Raw genomic sequence first — 24,877 nt, 5'->3', positions numbered from 1 at the left:
ACAACACTCTGATTTCCTTGGCTAAACTGCCATCACAAACTATGTTCTGAGTAAAGACACACTCAGAGGAGGTAACCACAGCTAGAAAAACGTCTCTGCTCCTGAAAAGCACTCCAAATCCGGAATGCAGATATTCTTCCTAAGTTCTTATTTACAAGCTTACCATCGAGTAGCACAGTGTTTCGCTACATGGTGTGTATGTCACCTAATCACCCGTCAACCTGCATTTACGGCTTGTTTGATAGATTGTTGTCATTTTCATAAAGACGGAAGAATAAGAAACTTTTATATTTTGCATGCAACAATAACCTCAACTATTGGCAAACTTCTTTTTCTCTCCAGACGGAATAATGCTGAACTTTCTGGGAGAAGACGCCTATTTGATTGCTCATTGACCTTAAAAAAAGAGTGAGTGATATATCCTACCTCCTACCATTCATGGGAAATGCAGTTATAGCACTTTTGCATATCTCTGCATAGTACTGCACTTCTGAGAGGTGTCAAGGCACAGCATATTGGAGTCTTTTACTGGCAACTGTATCACCTTTGTTCTTACACAACTGGGGTACACGTGGCTCAAATATACTCATGTACATTTAAAATGTAATCTCAAATCAATATCTTGAAAACAATCTCACTTCCAGCTAAATCTTAAGGAAGCAGAATAAAGACACAAAGTGGCACACAAGGCACACATTCCCACACACATGCTAGCATAATCTTTTAACTCATATCTCATTGTGAGAATCATTTCTATACCACTAAGTTTACAATCTATAAGATATTTCAAAATTGAAACAACAAAAACTAGAGCAAATGCAGCTGAAAAATGTCCCAATTCAAATTACATTATGTTTTTAGAAGAAAATCAGAGACACTTAGACCATACAATCCGAAACTTAAATATAGGTTGGCAGCTTGCCAACTCTGTTAAGCACACTTGAGGGGGATTTCTGTTATAATCTTATACAACTGATATGCACCCTATTAGATCAATCCCCTATTACAAAAAAGAACAAAACCAATTACTTTATCCTATATAGATCATAGGGACATATCTAACTAAAAAGGGGGTAGGAAGCTGGAGCATTGTTGCAAATAAATTTCTTCATTTTCAAAAGATTCTGATCATTTTACTTTTTATGTCAAAAATAAAGCAAGAAATGCTGGAGTCTCCCCTCACTCTTATCAAAATTATCCCCATCTTACCACTCATTCTGAATTTTTCTTATTGCTTTTCTCCATCAATTCTTGATTTTCCCCCTAATTTTTCAATCCCTTGCAGCAGTTCTTGGCAATACAACACAGCCCCACATGTCAGCCTTGGCAGAGCGGACCCATCCAACAGCTGCCACCATCCTAACAGCTGCCACAAAGACTTCACCTGCAAGGGCTCTGCTGCCTTCATCCTGGCTCCCACTCTTCTTACTCTCTGTCCGGCTAGCACAGTGCTGCTCCTCCGGCGGGGAAGGCCAGTCAGCGCTTCCTTTACAGCCCTAGTGCCACTGCCACTGTGCTCTCTGGACCAGCCAGAAGAGGCTGCCCTGACAGCAGAGTGGAAAGAATGCTTCAGCATAGCAAAAACAAAACTCTTCAGTTCGGCATCCTGGGACTGCTCAGGCAGCGACTCGTGGCAGATGATCAAAATTGGGCTAGGCACAATGAAAGGGTTTCCACGCTGTTCGTTTACATGTCACTCAAGGGCGCAGTGATCATATATTGCACTTCCATGAAAATGCTAGTCACTTAGATTATTATCAGAACAAAATGATTCATTTCTACACAACCCTGATGACATAAGACTCAGTGCCCCAGAAAATGTAGAAGCATGAGATTTTTATATAAATACACACGTGTATATAAGTATACTTGTCTGCATGCATACATATATAGAGACTGTATAAACTTTATTTTAGGAACAACAGAACAAATGCAATTACTGCATATATCCAAAAGGCAAGAACTGCAAGAGAAGCAGGAAAGAGACACAAAGTTTTGGCTACTTCTAATTAAAACTAGAAACATGAGGTTGCCCAATTATGCTCCCATCAGCATTCTCCTTTTCCGTCAACACACAATATTATATTCATGAGCTCGCTGATTACGCACACTGTATTCTGCATTATATAAGACTAGAAGAATGTGAAAAACCCATTACCAACAATCAATTCATTGTACGAGTTCATACACAGATTCCCCAGAATTTCCTACCGTTCTAATTGCTGTAGGGATTCCAGATTCATCTACCGGGCCAATCCCTGCATAATGTGGGGCTTTAATGACTGTAATTTTTTTTTCTTCTTCTGAGGACCTACAGATTGGTATTGTACTGGTGGTGGTGGTGCTGCCAACAGTCTGAACATGCTCTGAGTATGTCTCTGTGGACTCTGTAAAGATAACATGACAGAATATTCTATAATGATACAATAATCATACTTGGCAGTTATAATGCACTTTCCCATTTCAGTATGCTGTTCAAAGACTGACAACAATCTTAACCATATACAACATCTAAAAGAAAAAATAAAAAATCAATCATCTTAGCTGCGGCTTTGCCCTACTTAATGTTCCACTAACAGAATTAAAAACTTACTTAAGGACCAGACAGGCTATTCCACTCAGATCTTCCTAGATTAGATATATTTTGTCACGGCATCTTGCTCACAAAAAAACCAAAACCTCCACAAACTCAGCATTTCTATTGAGAAATAGTGGCAGCAGCCTTTTTCCTATAAAACAAACTCTTGCACCTTTCCTATCCATTTCTTGAAACTAGTGATGTAATTTCAAAACTTCCCCCGCTACTGCTACTGCCACGTCTAGCAAACTATAGAAAATTGCTGTCCTGTAAGCACAGCAACGGATTCCAAACAGCCCTCCACAAAGACTTATGTGATATGTCTTTGGAAACATTAAGTTTTGATGCATGTATATTATTATTAAAAAAATTCCAAGTTATGTAGGTATGTTTGAGTGCATATACATAAAATCCATAAAAATGGACGTGAGAAACTTACCATCTGTAGAACAAAGTAATGATCCACCTACAATGCTTTAGGTGAACTTTGCAGGCTGCTACTGGTTTTGTGGTGACTTGCAACATTTCTATGCCTCTCCATAAATATTCTTTTATAATAAATGAAATTAATGTGCTACTCTTACCTTATCCCTCTAAAATTCAGAGTAATTTAACAAAAAACACCTTACTGCTGGGATGTGTCACATGCAAATTTGTACTACTGCAGATGATGTACTTCTTTCATGTATGCAGGAAAAAGAGTCCTACTCCTTCAGGCAGCATATTTCAGTAAATTAGTAGGCTGCTATGACAAAGCATCTTTTTTTGCAAGAGCAGGTACAGTGCTTGTGAGACATGTCCATTGCAGGATAAGTGAAATTGGGGAGTAAAACCCAAATATTCTAATACTACTGTTGAAGATTACAGTTACATCTTGAGTAACGTTAACATCCATTGATTCTTCTGAAGCAAAATATCTGAATTGTAATATAAATCACCAAAAGGAGCTCTGGTGAGTGGAAGTTCTAATTTTAATTTGAATATTTCTGCTCACTCCTACAGCAGAGAGCTGGATTTGGTATGGCTGTTTCAGCTGTTTACTCAAGTCTGAAATCCTGTAAATAACCCTGTGCTACACATATATGGCGAGGGGCAACTTGTGTAGCAAATGTCTGAATATTTGGGCCTTTTTCCCAAAATTCATGACGTTAAATTTAGAAAACATTTTGGATTGGATCCTTTATTCTTTGTAGGCCTCAAACTGAGGCCATCAATGGGATTTTTACATGAGCAAGGAGAATTAAATCAGGCTGTTATTGTGGAAAAGTCATGGGAAAACACTTTGCATATTTCAGATACATCCAAAGCAGAGTCGATAGGCCTTTAGATCAGCAAACTGGAAACAATCGAAGAATCTAGAATTCTGGGATGTGGAGGAACCCATGTATACAGTTTTTCTACTTATCAGTATGATAGGAATAGCAGCTTTTGTGTAAGCTGTAAGTCTCAGAATGAAACTGTTACCTAATTTCCCCACATGCACAACAAAAAAGTAAACTCCAGGATCATGTTCAAATTATTCTGCATGTATAGTCTTATCTGATTATGCAAAACACTAGTAATCTGGCAACAGTCCTTTTAAGGTTGATAATATATTAAAAAAATTAACAATGCTGTACAAAAAAATACATAAATTATAGATCAATGTGGCTTTAGGTATTTAAAAGCTCAGAGCCTCACCCTTTCTTGGCAGTATTTCTGCTGAAGATGATGGAACGTGTGGGGAGAACCAATGTAAAAAGTTGGCTCTTGCTTTCTTAAAGAAGGCAAAACCTGAAGGGGCTGTACAGGTTGAGCTGTTTTGATATATACTATTTCCTCAGTAAAGCTAGTAGAAAGGTGGCAAGAGCTCACTCTCATACATATAATTAAAAAAACTTACTAGTAACTCCAGTTCATGATGACTACTGTATCTAACAGTAAATGCTATTTTTTTCACATTTATTTCCCAGTGTAGATGAATAGACAATACCTTTCATTATGGATGTGAAGCACTCTGCAATTGTTTGCAATCTTTACCACATGAATTGGAATATGTTGTGTAATGTATAAAGCAAATATTCTGTGTGAGGCTTACCCATCATTCTGCCATGCTGCATGATAACAATGTTGGAATTGAGCGAAGCTGGTGGAGGGTAAACTGAAGAAGGGGAAAAAGGCCTTTGAAAGTGACTCACTGGGCTGGCAGCAGTGCCAGAGTTCCCATTCACTGTGATCTGAGCCTGAGAGAAACAAAACAATATCCCATTAAACCACACACAAAGCCCTCCGACTGCCATCCCAAACAGAGAGCGAGGCAAGACTGTCACCCACACAACAATCACCAGTTGTCAGGTACCCAGCCATAGCGGCATCCGCATTCACTGAAATACAAAACTCGTCACAAGGGGAGCAGAATCTGTTTCTTCTATACCTTGTACCTCCCCCCTTCCCTCCTTGTATGTGCTGTCTGCGAAGCGTGCTGAAGTCATGGGAAGGTGACAGAAAGACCATGGTCAAAGCAACGAAGACAGCACAAACAAGGTCTGCAGAGGTCTGACAGCAATATAAAATGATGATGGCAGTAAAAGTTCCTCTCGTTGTGTGACAAAGGCTGCCTGCCACAGATCACTCACTCCAAGAAACATATCCCCTTAATGCGCATGCTCAAGCCTTATTGATATTAATGGGAACTAGTCATTAAGACTAGCTAAAGAGAGTGAGTCAAAGCTTCTTTAGAAAATGGAAGCCAGCTGGAGTGACTGTGGGATGCTGATACCTAACCTATCACAATAAAAAAAAATAGCACCAATAAAAAAAAACCATAAACACTAAACAAAAGAACAAAATCAAATAAACAAAATGGGAAAGCTAAGTAAACAGGCATTGTAGCAGCACCACAAGCCATTTAAGCTTTTGTCAGAAGAGGTACTTAAGCAACAATTTGTTTCCCTGCCCCAGGTTTAGAATTCCCAGATCTGGGCTGCAGCACTTCTATGGGGAGTATTGCAAGGATCAAATCAGAGATTCTAAGAGATCATTGAGCTTTTCTCATGTCATCCTCCCCTCCAAAAGAACTTGGAGCTGTAGGAACACAAAAGTTGCCTGAGCTCAAAGTTAGCATTTCGAGGAGTATGAAGCCATGTTTTCAGACAGGGTTCCTCGATGAGGCCAGGTATCTCTAGCCTACTATTCCTGGGGTTCACCCATTCTCTTTTACTCCATGCTGTCTTTTTGGGAATGTTTTTTTCTAGGGAAGGCACAGCAACTTTGTCCAGAACTTTATACCTTCTTACTAATTTGCTATGGTTTTTGTTTCTCTGAAGAGGGGAACAGAATTAGTGTGAGTTCTTTGTAGACTCAAAAGCTATCCCTATGAATTTCAGAAACAAAAATTTAAGATATTCCTCTGATAGGCTGTACCAAATAGCTGGGTTATGCAGAAAGGGTCTCATACTATGTAGCACACAATATTATGAAAACAGGATCCACAGGAGTAGCTGATAGACGTAATTCATAAATGTATATGTGACATTTTTGGGTTTACTTTTAGAGACTATATCAGCTCAGCTATAATTTCTTAGATCCACATGACTTTTTGAGGCAAGTTTCCGTGGAGATGGATATTGCATTAGTTTATCTGATGCATCTTGCACTGGTGAGAGGGTTAGCTGTAAAGACAGTTTCGTTAAGTTTCAAGTTCCAAGGGCCTTTTCCTGCCCTTGGAATCATTCATGAGCTATTGATATTTCTACTTGACCATGTGATGCTTTAGTTCCAGGTGACAGAGTTTGTTCTCAGATTTTACAAAGAAGTGAAGTCATTAAGATGCCTGTTTGTGAATTAGACCTGTTACTTTACTAGGTAATCTCCTTTGTGGGAAAATAAGATGATATAAAAAAAAAAACGTGTCACCAAAATGCACATATTTCCCATCTTAATGGGAAGATAATCCTCATCGCTTTCATGCTGCTTGTTTCCCTAGGCTCTTCCATTTATTTTTTTCTCCAGTATACTTTACCAGTGCTGCACCTACTTCTGCTGCTGGGTAATCAAACTCTCGTAGAAATTCCTCCTAGGTACTGAGTTTAAACTCCCTTTGTTTTGCCTGAGCACCAGAAAGAGCAGCTCTCTGGACTTCTGAATCAGAGCTGAGAAAAGCATCTATTTGTGACTGGAGACGCTGTCTAACTTTCTCTCTGCTGAGGCAGGCAGCAAAGGAAAAGAGGTCTGAGCAATTTTGTGCAACAATGCTGCACAGCACACACCTGGCCTCCGGACACTGACTTAGGCTGAAATACTCAGCATCAACTCCTGAAGCTTGAGACAGTCTCGGAACCTGGGAAAAGGCAAAATCTTCTGTATGCTTCCATTTCCAAGTTCCCATTAGTTTTCACAATTTTAAACTACATAAACAAAAAAACTGCATGAAAATTACTTTATAAGGGAAATTATCATAACTGGAATAGAATAAGAAAAAATAATTTCCAAAAACAGCTGTAGTCTGATTTTAACTCTGTTTCTAAGCAAAAGCCCAAATAAGAATTACAATTCTCATACTTCTGGTTTTCAATGAAGCTGTAATCTGTGACTAAAAGCATGGTCACTTAACCACAGTTTTATGTCTAGCTCTGCCTTTTGCCTGGAATATTTTACAATTTTGTTGATTCAGCTCTTTCTGATGCTGTTTCTTCTTCTCAGAAGATCCACTGTAAAACCTTTTTACCTAAGCTCTCACTAAGGACCTCAAGAATAAACAAACATCCCCAATGCGGACATAATGTCTTTGAAGGTGTGGTTCTGTCTTACACAGGCACAGTGCTGGACGGCACAATCCTGTATTACTTTTATTGTTCTCTCAATGGTTTTCATCTGCAAAACCAACAGGAGTCTCGCAGAATCACAGAATGTTATGGATTGGAAGGGACCACAAAAGATCATCTAGTCCAATCCCCCTGCTGGAGCAGGAACACCTAGATGAGGGTACACAGGAAGGCGTCCAGGACAAATGTTATTACAGAACATGTGTATGTGTCACCAAGTTTCCCATCATTTTCTCATTTCATAAATACATTTATAGTCTGGCCCTCCTTTACAGAGGATATGAGACAGACTTTTCTGCACTGCAGAGGTGGGTCTTGCCAGCAGTTTAATTTCTGTGGGGCTCTTAAGACTGGGGATTTTTGTCCTTTGGTGGGAGACTCAGGCTTTCTCTTTGTCCATTAATGCTGAACAGCTGTAATGCTCATCCCTGCCATATGGTCAGACCTGACCAAAAGATATCCCACTACAGGGAGACTACCTAAAAACAGAAAGAAGGAAATCACTCACTTTAGCTTACAAAAATGGTGCTTGAAGAAAGTGAACACAGTTAGCTGATTAATTTAGAAGTAGGTTAGAAGAAAATTTAAATGTTCCATGCTTCCCTTAGCTAGTAAATAGTAGTGACTGTGCCTTATTTACACATGCCAGAATATATTGATTATGGTATCTTTGTTTACAAATGCTGGGCTGTATGCTGATTCACAGTACTGATTCTTTAAAAAAAAAAAAAAGAAAAAGGTTTTGGAGTTGTGTTAGAAGAGTTAGAAACGACAGCTTTTACATGCTTGTTAATATTACTATTTTTTTAACAGCATCCAGAGTACTGACAGCAAATCACTGACTTTGCAGGTGACTGTGCAAGTTTGGGCTCAAAATACTTTTTATAAAACATACATGAAACTTTAAAAAGATATAGACTGTTCTTTTCAGACTTGAAAATGATAGCATGCTGAAGTATTTGTATGAAGTTTGAACACTGTTGTGACCCAGTAAAACTCTGGTCTCAGAACATCTTTCTGTTTTGCAATTTGGTAACAAATTGTTCAATCTAAATGAAGGCTTTGTTCTGACTCATTTTAATCATGCAGATAATCTCAAAAGAAATCAGAAGTGATCTGGATTTGACCCAAATTCCATACCTTCTTTCTAACCATGTATTAGTGTACTAAGGTATAGAAAAGTGAATGTATGTATAAAATGTCCAATTGCATGCTGGTTTTTTCCTTGACTTAACCAAGAGTAAAGCAACAGGACACTTGGGTACTACAGGATTACTGTGAAGCTCACTCCTGTAAGAAACTGTGCTTAGGAGAGGAAAAGGTTAGTTAGAGGAGAGAAAAACAGTTTCGTGCAGTCAGTGGTCACGGCTGGGGACAAAACTGCATTAAATATTGCCAACAGTTACCATGAATTTACAGTTATATTATTGAAATTTGTACCTCAGTATAAACCAAAAATAGTGGTAGCCCAGAGGCTACAAACTCTACAAACCAGTATTTTGCCTTTAAACAAATCTCTTCAAAGTCTACAGACCACTTGCTTTTAATGAATTTTGAACAGATTTTAATTGAATTTATTTTCATTTCTTTTAAGCAAAGTGTTTGATACACCTTAGTTGACCATACAACTGTGCAACAACTTAGTATCATTTTCCTTTTACCCAATCTGCTATGCCGATGATTTTCTTTTGTAAACAACTGTTGCAAAATATACTGTCAGACTGAACACAGAAAACTGCTAACAAAGTGTAACGGGATAACAGACAAGTTTGAATTATTTTCCCCTTTGACAACCTGTTTGAACAAAACGGAGGAGGAAAATAGGAAGCATAATTACATGAGAAGTGGCAGCAGTGTTGGTTAAGGTGGTGCCATCTGACACAGCAGACATCTGGCTCAAGGTTGGGGAAGGTGTTTCAGAGCAGTCAGTGGTATCATAGCTACAGGTCTGCAGCTCATCTAGAATGGCTGTGGAGGATTCACTCACTGTGCGGGAGGAGCACTCACTCATGGCAGAGTCTGTGCTCACAGAGGCGGTTTCGTTCCTGTGGATAATACTTTCGGAAGCTAGGTATGGGCATTTATATGAAAATTGTGAAAGGGCTGGGGTTTTATAAAAGCGTGAAGGCAGAAAATCATCAAGCGCTGGCAGAGAATATGGTACTAGATGGGTGCCACTGTCTGGTGAGAAAGAGGCTCTGTTAACTGGTACCACAGGAGGAGGAAGAGGCAGTGGAGAAGCTTCTGTTGCTGTTTGTCTGTGTGTCTGTGAAGCATTTACCTCCATCACAGGGGCAGTTACTTTCTGGTTTCCAAGCTGAGATTTGAGGAAAAAAAAAAAAAAAAATAAGAAAAGAAACAGATTACCAAATAAATAAAAACTTTTCCCTTTGCCTCTTGCTGTGGATAGGAGAATTACAAAAGCGTATGTTCTTCAGCAGCCCGAGGAAGTTCACATTCACATGGATTAGGAAGTAAATCAACCACGTTCTATATTAGAGCAGGAAAACATGAAAGAAGTTAATGCATCAAATACTAGCGGAAGCAATGCCAGAAACCATAGTGTGCTGGGGATGAATATTCATAATGTACTGCATATATTAATGATCTCAGTTGTGCATTGAGAAGGTTCATGCTATTTTATACTTTACATAAACATGAGGCTAGAGAACATTATGTTCATTTTGTTTGTAAAAGGAAAAAAGGATCTGCAAGTCTGATCTCTGTAAATGTTGCTCTCTTTTTTTTTTTTTTGGTCAAAAGACAGGTATCATTTTGAAATGAACTGTAATATACAGATGGGCAGGACTGCAAGCTAAATGGAAACACTAATATTGAATGTTCATACAATCTGCAAGCAGTTTGTAGGCTTTTTTTGCCTCTTGTGACTAAATACATCTTCTCCACTGCCCCTCTAAAAAAAGAGTTTGGATGATAGAATTTCCAAGCACCCTGGAAGCACCCTGTCATCCTACAGGATAAGGTGTAGGCATAGGAGCCTTTTCAACATTAGAGAACACAGGGATTGTTAGGGTAATGGGTATAAACCTGAGGAACAACAAAGACTGGGAGCACAAGAACAGGACAGGGATGACTTTGTGCTGAAAGAAAACACACTAGTTGTTTGGCTTCAGCACAATTCCTTAAAAGTAAAAGGGAACATCCTCCCTCACAAGAGTGTTTCTGAAGATTGTCACACAATATATGAGCTTGATGTTCTGTTATTTCAAATCAGTCACAGGGCGCTGGGTTTAAGTGAGTCCTGAAACTGTTTTTTTTTGCATCTGCATCTATCTTATTTTTCAGTTAAAGATACATGAAAAGCGTGTTGGCATCCAGTCTTTGGTAAACAGCTGCCAAAATTCTTCCATACTGCCTATTAGCCACAAGCTTTCAAACAGCTCTTGAAGTATGTCAAAATACTGCCTGCTTCAGCACTAATGGTTTCACTTGTGATAGGGCTGAGGAACTCTGGAATAGTTGCAGGGAAAAAGTGTTCAGGATTTTAAATTTACATAAAACAGAAGACATTAAGATACCACATGCAGCAATTACTACTTAAAAAAGCAACATTTACTGTCAGATATTACATTGTTACCAATAATAGTATGGTTATTTCCTATGCTCAGAATATGCAGATGTTTTTAATAATTCAAAATGTTTCAAAGCATCAGATTAAAATGCCATTGTGGCATTTTAATCCAAAATCTGAAAATATCTTCTAAAGTCCTTATGGAAGACTTGGAACATAACCCAGATTGTGCTACTTATGAGAGGTCACTGGGGCTGCAGTTCCATAATTCTTGCTGAGATAACTAGAATTTACACTTTACTGAGGTCAGTGGGACCATCCCTATGAATAAGCATTTCAGGAAAGAATCTTAAGCATATGAACAGATATCTGTCACTTGTTACAAATGGTTCAAGAGAACTCTTTGGCATTACTGGACCTCTGGGGTACACAAAAATAGCCAGAAGCTGTTGTTAAAATTTGCATTTAAAACAGTGAAGAAACTTAGTCAAATAGCTTAACATCCAAATCTTATTTACAGAAATGTCAAATCTACAATTGAAAAAAATCCATGGAGTAAATATGAATAGATTACTACTTCATCAGAAAAATCAATAACTAAGTGTATGACTGTAAAAGGAGATATGATTATTTAGAGATAACTAAGTTGCCAATTGGAATTTCAAAAGAACTCTGGAATACCACTAAAATAATTTCATGAGAAGGAAGTATATGCAGATGTGAAACAACTGGTTATAGAGCACAGGGGTTTAAGATGTGTGCATTTACTTACACATATAAGAAATGGTATTTTCACCTCACAGATACATAAAGGGAAGACAGAACCATCATTCATGATGAATTTCATCATCTGTGTCATAATTCGAGATCTCCAGCAGAAGACGTGAACCAGGAGATCATAATGCAATTATGAGGCAGAGTCAATATGAAGCCCTGAAGTTCTTGAGACAAGCTATCCTCTCAGCATCCCCAGAAGAAAAACTGCATATGACTGAGCCAAAATATGCAAATTGATTATGAAATTGTTGAAACAATGAGAAATTCTGGAGATTTGAAAAACCTAGTAAACCTTCAGCTACCAACTGAGAAGATTGTCTGCATGCTTGGGAAAAGAAGGTATGGACAACACAAGGACAGATATTCAGGGTGCATCCAGAGAGCTAGTGACATTGAGTTCTCAAACAACTAAATTAATTGTGTTTGGCAAATAATAGCTGATTTCATCAAGCCATATTCTTAAAAAGAATATAAACTTATCGTTCTTACAACGTAGGTAAAAGGAATGCAAAATTCTAGGTACTTATTCCCTGTATCAAGTTTTTCAGCTTTGTAGAGTAAAACTTGAGCATTCTTCCTGGTTCTAGAATTCTGTCATAGGTGCAACCATCACTCTGGGAAAGAGTGGCTGAAATGGTGATTTAAAACATTATTTTTGAAGACTGATTAAACCATTTAAAAAACCAATCTCCCTCAACATGGGCTGTTGGTGAATTCTAAACAGATATGTTTGGCTACTACTAATCCATATTTTTCATCACTGAAAAATATGAGAAGGACAAAGCTGAGTGCATTCCAGAAAACTTTTAACACCAGTTCCATTCAGTGTGCTCCAGATGAGGTTGGTTATTGTTATAGCGCAAGAAGCGCTAGCAGAAGTTGGGCACATTAAGTGCCAAACAAGTACTTAATCAATTAGGATGATGAAGAACTAGTTAGACTACAAAATTATCTTAGGTTGTGAAGCAATGCTTTAGAGAGAGAAAAAAATGTCAATACAGTCTTGTGAACTGAAGGTCTCAAGCGCATCTTTCTGCTGGTCCTTGGAAATGTTCACCTTCCACCGAATAGTAAAATGTCAGGCCTGACAGATCTAGTTTCTGCCCAATTCACATGAAGTACACAGATGACCCTAGTATGGGTTTCAAAACCAGTCATCTATCATTTTGATGCAAGATCTGTGGGGAGTGGTGTGAGATTACTAATGACACCAAAGTGCTGGCCTTGCTTCGACAGTCAAGACACAGATAAGGAGACTCAGAGATAAGTGAATAAACTCATTTTGTTAAGACGTGGGAGAGTTTAGTAGTCAACAATCAAATTACATCCATACACTTGCACAAATGGGTAAAAATACCTCTATTTTTAATTGTTAAAAGCTGATGTAAGTCTCCAAACTGATGCTGCAGGTTATATTCCTATGCCCATTTTTACTACCTAGTCCTCTTATTCTAAACTCAATATAAGCAGGTGGAGTTCAGCCCTTGTACAAAACCACACTAGTGATATAGAACTTAAAATGAAAATTATGTGCTCCGTTTTCTTAGCTTGCCATCTGTCCCCAAAACACTAAAACCTGTCTCCTCTCCTTTCTACATCACTCAATATATTGTCAATGTCTAGCAAACAGTAATACCTGTATTAGATAAACTGATTCAGAAACAGTATTTTGAATTCCAGGCTTTTTGCCTTGATTCACTTTTCTACAGCTTTAAGGCTGGCAAAAGAAACACCTTTGTAAACACCCCGTGTAATAATTTTTATTCCTCCGGGACATCAGGACTAAGCCAAGTGTTTACTCATCTGTGGAATATAATCAAACAAGAAAATGTTTTCCATTCTTAGTTTCAGAGAGCAGTATCTGGAACAGGAACATGCTTATGAAACCAGGAACAAAACAAACTTAAAACTATCAGGTGTTTATTTCAGAAGATGCATCTCAGAATTCTTCACCAGTTTACAACTTTTGCTTTTAAGAAATTTGGGCAACAGAATTTACCTCCACCGGTCTCATACTAAGAAATACTAATTTCTCTGTTGGAACAGATCAGGTTATTTCTCCCATATCTGCAGTATGGCACAGAGCAGCATAATCTCTTGAGACTGTAATAATGTAAAAGAATTGAGTAACTTGAATGCTTTTCTTTTCACATACACTTTTAAGGGGTTTAACCTTTCTCTGAGTAGGAGTGTTCACAAAATGTCACTTTGTGAGTCATACCACACTTTTGCTTGTTCCTAAAAATTCCAGCAGATAAGCTCTTAAATGAAGTGCAAATAGGAGAACAAACATAACAAGATACATTAAAGAACACTGCAAAATTGTTGTCCATGAACTTGGACCATACAAACTCTCTCATGGCTGTATTTTTCCATACTTTGTGACATAATATAGCTGTACATGTACTCTACACACATAGATACCCGCACATGCACAGTATTTCTCATTCACCACCTCTTAAGTGATGATTAGTCAGTCTTACCTCACTCTCCTCCACACACATAAACCCAGAAGCAGAGGGAGAGCTGTTTGTTTTTATAGCGCCTTTCTAAATGTATTTGGCTTTTACGGGTTTCTGTGGCAGCTTTGAACATTGCTGGTGGGCCTAATCTAGAGTCTGAGAGCATCCCCAGAGGATATAGCTTAACATAACAGCCTATGATCTGCATATACAAAAGTATTTTAACCAGTGTATGAAGTTCTGTAGAGCTTGCAAGTCTAAAACAATTTAAAAAATGGAAATACAATAATGCATAGTATACCAAAAGTTAATTTGTCTATGTGAGAGAAACTGTGAATTTTGCAAATACCATGAGATATAGCACTAAAGGGGATCATAATTTTTTGCATTAGTTAGAACAGCTCCAAGATTTCAACCACAGATCTGAGACAGAAAATTAATCTTTTTAGACACACAGCTGTAGCCTTTATTTCTAACTGCAGCCCAGGGCATCTTGGCATTGGGACCTGAACTGATGCAGAATTTTATACTGCCTTGTGCTGATTTGTACTCTAGTTTTAGGTACGTATTTTAACACAGAGCTAGCAAAACCCATTGGCTCCGTTACTCGATTGTGATGCCAGATACACCACTTCATACTAATGTTTAGAATTTATTTCAAAGTTGAACTTCAAGTAGGATGCCAGCTGAATTCTGCAGGCAAGAGATCAATAATTAGATGCAGTTTGAAAAGCTGGCTACATTCCTGAATGATCCTTGTGATCAGCTGAAATTTGTAAAATTTTATTAAAAAAAAAAAAAATCAGTTGCCAAATTTATGATCATTCTTCCCACACACTGAAATCAAGGAGAAGGCAGAAAAATAACTGTGGCATTGCCAAACAAGTCACAGCTACTTTTCTGCCTTTTGTAAGCCCATCGTGAAACTAAAACAGATCTAAAATAAAAAGAAATTGTAAAATGTGCTTTGACTTTTAAAATTCTAAAAAAAAAAAAAAAAAGTAGCTAGAGGACAGATTATTTTCAGTCATTCTGATTAGAGTTTGAGTATTATTCTGGATGATATAAAAGCTATTTCCCCTAATTCTTGTTAGCTATCACAAAACCACTTTGTTAGAGAGACACTTTGATTTATCTGAGCATATGAAGTGCATCATATTGCAACAGGCTGAACAAATATTTTTAAGTGAAAACATAGACGCATAAGATGTACTGGTCACTGCTACACCTGTTCTAATGTCTGACAGCATCTCTTGATGCCCATATTTAAAAGGCTTGCAAGCCTGCCTCCAACTGTCTTCATAACCACCCTGTCTACCAGGTAAAGTTCTTGCTCAGCCATCATTACTATTTCCGACATGATTTCTTTACTGTAGGTCTTGTTAAAATTGACTTGTTCTACTTGACAAAAATCTCTAAGTAGCAAACTAGTTCTTCTCAAGGATAAAGTAACTTATTTCAAAATGTTCTAAATTTTATGTAGCCTAGTAAAGGGTTTAAGATAATAGTTTTTTCTGCAATCTTGAGAAGGACAAATGTGATTAATTCTTCTGTGCTCCCATTTGTTAGTGGCGTGAATTCAAAAGAAGCTTTGCAAATTGTTGCCATATGCTTTCACAAAGCTTAGTTCTGATAAAAATTTTTACTTGGGAGTTGAAGGGGGGAAAATTGACATATTAAAATCTGTAAAATTATCCTGTAGCTAATGCAGATACTGTTTGCATGTGATGCTGTGAAAGAACCACAGTCTGACAGAGCATATGTGTTACTATCATTGGCAAGTGTGGGGACATCAAAGGACTTCAAGTTTGCAAGATTGTGCAGCATTCACTTCAAAGTAGCCCCACTGATGTCAGCAGAACTAGATGAACACAAATATGCCATGGTGGGATTCTCACTCAAAGCTCTGAGGCAGATATGCCTAAAACTATAGCAATCCCTCCCTTCCACTGAAGGAATTTCAAACTCACATAAACTGGTACATACATAAATATACCAGAATAATTAACTTTTAAAATAGCAAAATCTTAACGTGACTAGGTAAAGCCGAGTAGAAATAACAAAGTTTACTCTGAGCTCTCCTTCTGCCTTGTATGTGTTGCTTCTTTATTGCTCCCAGACTCATTATATTTGACTCAGTAACTTTCTGAACGGTGATAAACCCTGCTCAGACTCCTTTGGTCCAATGCTGTGTGCCTGATACTGCCATTTCTCCCAGATGACACCAGTATAGTTAACGAAGAAGTTTAATCTCAGTAGGCACAGGGTATAGGGGAAACAGAGGGACTTAAAAGTTGAGCGCCTTGTGATGCTTCACGTAGAAGTGGGTTGACAAAAGATTTTAACAAACCATTTTCTTTAAAAATTACTATTGCACAGGGCACATAGGAGACAGCAGTGACAAGCCTTGAAGAAATCACCAACAAACAAAATATATTTTTGGTGGCCCTAGCAAACTGACAAAGCTGCATTTATACAAACTCACTCAACCCAACTTTTCTATCCATACTTGTTCCTTCCAACACCTATGGCAGCATAACACTTTAATGAAACACTTAAACAGACGCAACACCGACAATTCACTGATTTCCTACTCTGCATTTGCACTCCATAAAGTGCTCACAGAGGAACAAAGAAGTCTACCTTCCAGCTCAGCCGGGCTAGTTTTTTCTTTGCAATATCCTTCCAAAAAATTCAAGTTTTGTTCGGTTCTGTTTTGATCCATGTGACAGGTAGTTTTACCCAGAAAACACGAAGGTCTAACTTCGATATTGTAAGTATAACTAAACAGACGGTTATTAAGTGATTCATGAATGATCTACCACAAAAGATGGAAAAATTCAATATACCACATGGCATTCTGCAGCCTGTGAAGAAGGAAGAACTGTAGACTTTTGTCGCAAATCCTGTGAAGACATCTTTGAAGTGTCTGGAGAAATACTAGGTGGATGTTCTTGGATTTCAGGCTCTGCTTTATTGTCGGGGATGGGAGCTATCTGAATGGAAAGAGATGCTGTGTGTATCTCAGGCACAGGGTTACAGGCAGGTGAAACAGGCCTTTGTGGAGATACTGGCACTTCAACAGGCTTGAGCTGTTGCTGTGTATTACAAGGAATGCTACTTGCTGCATCACGTGTCCGGGTTAATTTTAGGGTAGATACCCGACGTTTTGGAGACTGTTGCCTTTGGCCTTGATGAAGAGTAGTACTAATACCAGCTACTGTGCTTGTGCCTGCACTGGAGATTGAGGTCAATGGTTTAGTAATTTTTTGTGCATAGGACACACTTGTGTTAGTTAATTGAGAAGACATTGTCTCCTGGACAGAAATCTCGTTAGTGTAATAGGCAGAATCTGTGGGAAGGTGTTTAGCTGGACTGCTTGTTACTGTCTGGAGATTAATTCCGTTCTTGTTATTAGTTACTCTTGCTTTCCGAAAACTTTCTTTTCTAGGGGGTGGCAGAGGTGCCTTATTTGCCAAAAGCATCCACACACAGCAAAATAACATTGAAGGAGAGACAGAAAGAAAATAAATGTTAGCAGGAGATATAACTCAGTTTGACTTTTATCTTTAAATAAAGGAACTAGCAACTTAAAGGGCTTTATCCTAACATCGCTCAATTCAATGGACACCTTTTGCTGTTCAGGGCTGTACAGCTTGTGTTTAAAAAGCCAGATGTTCCATTTGCTCAGAGTAAACTGGGATCAGAAGGGTGCCCACAATAGTCCATTTTATTAAAAAAATATAATTATTACACTGAATAAGAATTATTACTGTACAATTGTTTAGATATGTAAGTAATTTCCAGCATGTACTCCATGATCTTAGATAACAAGCTATTATTCACAGGTAACGCATATATACAAAACCCACAGAGCCTCTTAAGCCTTTCAATTCAAATAGCAACAGAGACAGCATTGACATTGCTATGTTGATATTTTCTGGACAGATAAATGTGTTTCCAAGTTAAGTAGCTGGTGTTTTGGGTTTTTTTTTTTTTTTTTTTTTTTTTTTTTTTTTACTGTGCTGTAATTATATGGGTCTGTAAAACAGGCAGAAACATCATCTACCTTATAATTAATAAACCTTTATCCTCTATCCTCAGATATTTCTTTGATGACTGATGCATTTCTCCAAGTGTAAAATATTAATAAACACTCTTTGAAGTCCGAGAACACTCCTAGAAAGCTTTCATTTGTGTATGACCTACTTTTATTTAGCTGGCTGTCTTGTTCATTGAAAGCAATTTCTGGTAATTAAGCTGCATCCTGTGTGGAGTATACTTTATCTGTACAGTAAAACAGTTTGTAACAACCCATATGAACAATGTTTCATACTATCTGGAAGACATTAGGACAATGTTCCATAGGGGTATCCACCTAGATATGCCATCCCCCAAGAGTAATGCAACACACAAATGCCAAAGCATGAAACTTGGTGTGTTCAGTTTTACCTGACTTGGTGATTTTTTATCCTGTAGATTTGGCCGCACACTCCTAAAACCTTTTGCTGTAAGAGAGGAACTGCTAGCATCTCCATTCAGTGTCTCTCTACTTCCATCATTGTAAGATCTCCAAGCTTTTGTGAGGAAAAAAGAATCAAACCAATTTTTTTTTGTCATTAGTAGATCTCTATATTGCTATCGTCATTGCAACACAGATATTAAACAAATGTGGAAAAGTTTAGCTACTACACAACTCACTTTGCTGCTGTTATCATCATGGAAGTTATAAGAACAGGGGTAAAGCTGCCACTTTACAAAATACTTATCTTTAAAATTTAGGAAACTCATGCACTGACAATACTGCTGCTAGCAGTTTGGTATCTCCCCACAACATTCGTACGGACTATGGATTTTAGCCTTGGGAGTCCTTTTGGGGTGTTGGTGCTCCAGCCCTTGTGAAAAAGAGGGCTGAAGTACTTTCACTGATTAGGTGCTGGAACTTCACAGCCACGCCAGATTTTGAAAAACATCCCAGTTTACATAAAGTTAGTTGGTTTCACCAAGTTTCACACCACAACACCCAGTTAGTTGTTCCAATAACACATCTTATTTCCAAATCTGAATGACACCTCAGTTTTCCAACCAATGTTTTCTCTCTGTCCTCAGAGCTGAAAAGCTCTCAAGGCATTGTCCAAACACAGAGGGAGACACTACGCTGCCTCAACAAGTTACAGATTTGAAGACAAAATACTGTTAAGAGGCTGAGAAAAGTAACACATTGTGTGAGCAGGCTGCTAAGTGGGGTGGGCAGAACTTGCAATCCTGAGTAAGTGACTAAAACTGAAATAGCAAGTGCCACTGAAGCTAAAGGTGGCAAATTAGCAGCCTGTATTCTCCCACACAATTTATATTTTCTGACAGCATACACTTTGTTACTGGAAATATGGCTTCTCAAATGAGACCTGAATTTGAGGTCTTATCCACTTGCAATTATTATTATGATTTCAGTGGTGCTTTCCTTAAAGAATGTGGATGTATACAATACTGAAATCAAATAAATGGAAGACTGTTATTCATCCACTTACATGGTATTACATTGAGGCATAAATAACACAGTATTTTCTTTACCTGAATCTGAAGACTGAGAATCAGACCCTGAAAAAGAAATATTAATTTGTGTTAGAAATAAAACATAATGATACAACTTGAAAAATGTGTAGGAATCTTTTTGTTCAGTTACCTAATTCCCTCCTGTTACCTGAGCACACCTCGGAATATTGGACCATAGGTAACTATGCAATGTTTATTTCACAGGTTCTACAGAAAGTTACAGGGTGCTGAGAGTTATTGTTACTTATTCATTGCTATTTCAGACAGCTAACAATAAACAAACATTGGCTCCATTTTTTTCCCCAATAAATACTGTGATATACTACCATCTAAAATCCAGATAGCAAAAGAAATATAATTAATTTATGATGACCTGCAATGGTTTAATTCAAAACTAAGAAAGACGCCTACAGATTCTGTCAGGATTTGCTCTCCCCCTTCACAGGAGAATGTGTGATGGTTTCTTCATCACTTCAAAGCAAAACACAGAAACTGATACATACATACTGCCAGGACTGAACAGATTGGAAATTCTGGTGCTTTTTTGGATTACTTGTAGATGTATTAGTGGTTTTCCTCCTAAAGAAACTAAAATTATGATATCTCTAAACAAATGATAAATTTTTCTAAGAAGCAGTTCTGCCTGTCTACTGAATATTCTGCATGGTTTGATTGTTTTAAACATTTTTAGCAAAACCTGCTTGATAAAGTTTTTTTTTTAAGTTAATCTGGCTTCTGATGATCATTTTACAAAAACATTTGGATCCTTTGCCTTTGAGAAGAGTATTTAAAGCAAGTTGCAATAAGCAAAGTTTGTAATAAACAAAACCTACTTTTCATGCTATGTTACCTTGAAAAAACAGGGGACATGAGACACAAAATATGCATCAAAGGCAAAATTAATTTATAAATAACTGATTTTTCTTAGGACTTCCTAATTTTTTTTTTCACTAAGGGCAACTAAGCAGAGGCAGAGAGAAATTAAGACTAGGTTTTGAATAGCATTGTAGAAGTAACAGACCTGCCAATGAAACAGAAAACAAGGTTACCCTTCTCCTCCTTGCAGAGTAATATTGCCAGAATGAGTAACACTGTAGAAAAGCCATTCAGAAGGGGTATCTCACTGGTTAGTGGTTATACCTGAGGCCAATAGGTTTGGAGAACTCTGAACTCTCTTCACAGCTGTTAATGTGACAGACATTGCAGCACGTTTGCGAGCACACCCACCGCTATCTGGAAGCACAAAACAATACAGACAGCAGCCCCAAACAAAGGGAGCAAGCACATGCAACATATCACAGTGTGAGATACGCCAAACATACGCAAAAATAAGCGTGCAGTTAAGCAACTGCTGCAGGAATGTGTAAATTTGCAAGTTTTGCAGATTAGCAGAATACAGAAAATTTCACAAGCTTTAAACAACAATAAACCTCACAGAAAATAAGTAAAAAAAGCAATATTTAATACTTAATTCACTAGGGAAATAGATACATTCTGTTACTTGAAATGCTGTTTAATTACAGCTAATTAGTAAAACCAAACAAGTAATCAAGATGACAGATTAAGCATTCCAGACTAATATTATCAACAATCTGCACTGTAAAATCATTTCATTGTATGCATTAGAAAGACACCATTCATAAACTAAGCTTATGTTTGATCAGTTGACAAAGTGCTTTTGTTCAGTCTTTTGGATCCTTTAAGCTCAAGAAATAAAACTACTAAGGATGGCACTTTTTATTTCTCTCTCTCTCTTTTTTTTTTTTTTTTTTTAATTGTTGTTTGTTTGGTGGGTTTTTTTTTTGGCCTATTATCCTTTTTTTCCCTCCCGTCTCTGGTTTTTTTTATCAAATGTAAGATAAAAAGTGGACGTCTGGAACCCAATAACATCCTGAGGGAATGACTAGAAATCTAAAATCACTTTGAACAATCAAGAATGAAAAAAACTTTTATTTTGGATCTTTCTCAACTGTTTTCTATACTCACTGTTTGTTCCTCTCTCACTTGGAGCTGTCATTCTGTTTTATAAATACTTCGTTATTATTAGAAGGTAGCTTTCCCACATCTTAGCTTTTAGCAACTCAGTCATAGTTGTAAAAGCAAGTTAAATACAATCAGGAAGAATACGTATTAACTAGAATATTTTTCTGCTTTTCTATATAGTAATTTTAATTATTTGATATTACTGAAATTTCATGCAGTACCCCACTGAAGTCAAGAACCACAACTATGGTAGAGGCCCTAATGGTTTCATATTTGTGTCCTGTGACAGGGAGCTTTATAAAATTACATTTAAAGACCTGCAACCTATGAATAGAAAGTATTTCCTATGACAGCAGTAATGTGAGCCACAGAGACATCTTTAATCCATGTCTGCAAGAGAAATGTGCTCCTGGGATTTCCTTCCTCATTCCAATATTCCTCTGAAACAGCAGAGCCCTCTGGCCACGGGTCTTGCAGGATTCACATTAAGTAGTTGTTAAGGCTGGCAAACATCAGAGCCACTGCTTCAGTTGTGAGCAGATCAGAAGACTCGCTGCCAAGTCCAACTCTCAAGGCAAAAAGCCAAATGATTTCAGTCAGCAACAGGCAAAAGCAATACACTACCTGCAATTAATTATTGGTGTTGTACACATGAAACAAACACAATGGCTATCAAATCTGCACATTTGTTTTAGTTTGCTTACATGAATATAGACCAGCAACAGTAATTAAAATAATTTTCCATTCTTGTATTTTGCCCCCACTCCGACATACACCAGAAGTCATTCCAAGGAGATTTGATGATGTGTTGATATTGAGGTTGTGTTCTTATCCAAATAGTTGTAGACTTTTGACGTCCTACTCTATTTGATTAATACAAGCAAACAATTTTGTTATCCTATCACATCTACTATTCAAACAAAGCAATGCTTTATTTGTATTTTTTCAAGAGTTACCTTATTGAATTTCAGGATAAAAAAAAAAAAAAAACCTATCTGTAGTGGGAAGAAAGGAAGATAACAAGAAAACTGACTAGAAATATTTAATTATTGTAACTTCAAGAAATTCTGCTTCAAATCAATTTTAATGTAACTGAGTCAGAGTTTTATACTTAGCAGACCCATTATCTAGCAAAGTATTTGACATGGCTTCATGCAAGATAGCTAAAACAGATGTTGTAACTGACTACATACATATGTGCATACAACATTTACCCCTATATATAGAAGCCCATATGCAAGTCTGTACCTGCAATAACATTCTCTGTACAAAATGAGTCAATTATTCCTCGAGACATAACCACACAAATATACTGTATTGAGTTGGGAAAAATTCTAATAAAATATGAATATGTGAAGGAAAGCATGATGGACTCTTTCTTCCCATTTTTGTTCAGGCCAGACTCCCATTAAGTCAGGGGCATTATATCTGAATGAGGATCAGAAGGATCTACATGCTGCCTCAAAAGAGGTAGTTTTCAAACTGCTTCCCTTATCTGCACGGCCTTACACAGTTGAACTTCAGGAGGCTCATTCCAGCCTGTACGCCGTTTTCATAGCTCCATCAAATTGCCAGCAAATACTAACTATATTCACCCAAATTCTTGAAGTACGAATAACACCAAAAAGCGCTAAATCTAGAGAATGGAGAAGTAAAAAAAAAGAGAGGCTGAATTAATGATTATCTGCTAATTTCACCTGCAAATTATAAGTAATGAATATTGCACAGCTGTTATTCGATGAACAAATGAGGGTATGCGAAACAACCTATACAAAATATATGCAAATACATATACACATAATTTTCTATGCTTTTGACATGACAAATTCTCCAGCAGCAAGAGTCCTGTCTTCCTACAAATTGTTTTAACATTGGAGTAAAGGAGATCTGAATCAGCTACGGTCTGCAGGCAACAGCAGACTATGAAGTTGGGCAATAACTCACAATCAAAGTAGCTGCCTAAAACGCAAGCCCAGCTCAAATCAGGACTTAGCACGGTGGTGCCTAGATAATCTTTTGCAAGCCCTACATAGCTCTATCAAATCAGAAGACAAATAAGCATCCTTAGCAGGTACTGCAGAAAACAAAGGAGAAAGGGGAGGTAAGGATTATCTGTCACAACATGTTTCTGACCGTATCTCACAGAGCAAGGGCATATAGGGATGAACTCCTAAATGGTAGGATCAATGGTGCCAATTTACCTTTAAAGAAAGAAAAAGAAAGAGCCACTCACTGACTGGAAAAGACAAGTGAGAGGGTGGTTTTCCCTCCAGCTAGGAGAATGTGCATATATTTGCATATGTATCCTAATGCTCTCTGCATGGCAGGACTTTCGTTGCTCTCTGCCTCATGTCAGCTCACCATTCAGCTCCCCACTCTTTGCCAACTCCTCTCCTACAATTTTTCTCTTTAGGCTTTCTCCATTCCTTAGCTTTCCTCACTTCTTTCTCTCTCCCTGCCTTGATTCTGCTTCTCTCCACAAATAAGTACTTTAACCCTTTCCCCCTAAATCCAAAATCCCAACAACTGCTCGCACTACTGACAGCATCACCCTAGGGTAGCAGTATTTCTATTTGACAAGTAGTCTATTGGTCAGTTCCTTCTCCAAAGCAGAATGGAGCTAATTCAAAACATCACCACTTTCATTTAGGAATATAGGGTGGTTTTTTTTTGGACAGAGTATTTCAGAGAGTCCGTAAAAGCAGTGGCATAAAGCAAGCTGGTAAAGATGAAAGGATGGTGACCTCTTGCGAAGATGTGAGAGAGAGCAGCCAGGGGAAAGGAAATTTTTAATAAGCTCTTAGAGATCAAAGAAAAGAAAAATGGCACCCAAACATAATGTTTGCTGGTCATTATTTCATCCACTGTAGTGGTGAATGGTATCATTTTCCCCATTTGTCTGCACAGTGAATTCTAGTTTAGAAGTCTCTAGACCAGGGATTCTTACCGCCTGTTTGAATTCTGACCTTCTGAGGCAAATAGATGTAACAGTCCAAGACAGATGAAGCTGCTGCCTCTCCATGCCCTCAAGTCAAATCAGTAGTGAGTCTGGAGATGTGTTCCCAGCAGACGTGTGCACCAGAACACACATATCACAGAATCACAGAATGTCAGGGACTGGAAGGGACCTCAAAAGATCATCTAGTCCAATCCCCCTGCTGGAGCAGGAACACCTAGATGAGGTTACACA

At 37.8% G+C, this 24,877-nt stretch overlaps 1 protein-coding gene across 50 annotated transcripts in view; it reads right to left on the bottom strand.

The window, feature by feature from the left end:
* The window catches only part of SORBS2 (sorbin and SH3 domain containing 2), a 224,502-nt gene that overhangs the window by 51,008 nt on the left and 148,617 nt on the right, over nt 1-24,877 (bottom strand). For 25 of the 50 annotated variants that reach the window (XM_065061133.1, XM_065061140.1, XM_065061134.1 and 22 more), the window contains 7 exons: nt 20,845-20,937; nt 19,723-19,749; nt 18,604-18,728; nt 17,001-17,618; nt 9,218-9,697; nt 4,656-4,800; nt 2,212-2,387 (listed from right to left, as the gene is read on the bottom strand). In XM_065061133.1, the coding sequence (XP_064917205.1) occupies nt 2,212-2,387; nt 4,656-4,800; nt 9,218-9,697; nt 17,001-17,618; nt 18,604-18,728; nt 19,723-19,749; nt 20,845-20,937 (1,664 nt within the window). The remainder of the gene's footprint in view (nt 1-2,211; nt 2,388-4,655; nt 4,801-9,217; nt 9,698-17,000; nt 17,619-18,603; nt 18,729-19,722; nt 19,750-20,844; nt 20,938-24,877) is intronic. The other 25 variants (XM_065061160.1, XM_065061167.1, XM_065061159.1 and 22 more) reach the window with 6 other exon arrangements.

Source organism: Columba livia, chromosome 4, assembly GCF_036013475.1.
Source record: "Columba livia isolate bColLiv1 breed racing homer chromosome 4, bColLiv1.pat.W.v2, whole genome shotgun sequence".
Classification (NCBI taxonomy): domain Eukaryota; kingdom Metazoa; phylum Chordata; class Aves; order Columbiformes; family Columbidae; genus Columba; species Columba livia.
This window is presented reverse-complemented; position numbering and strand designations above follow the sequence as displayed.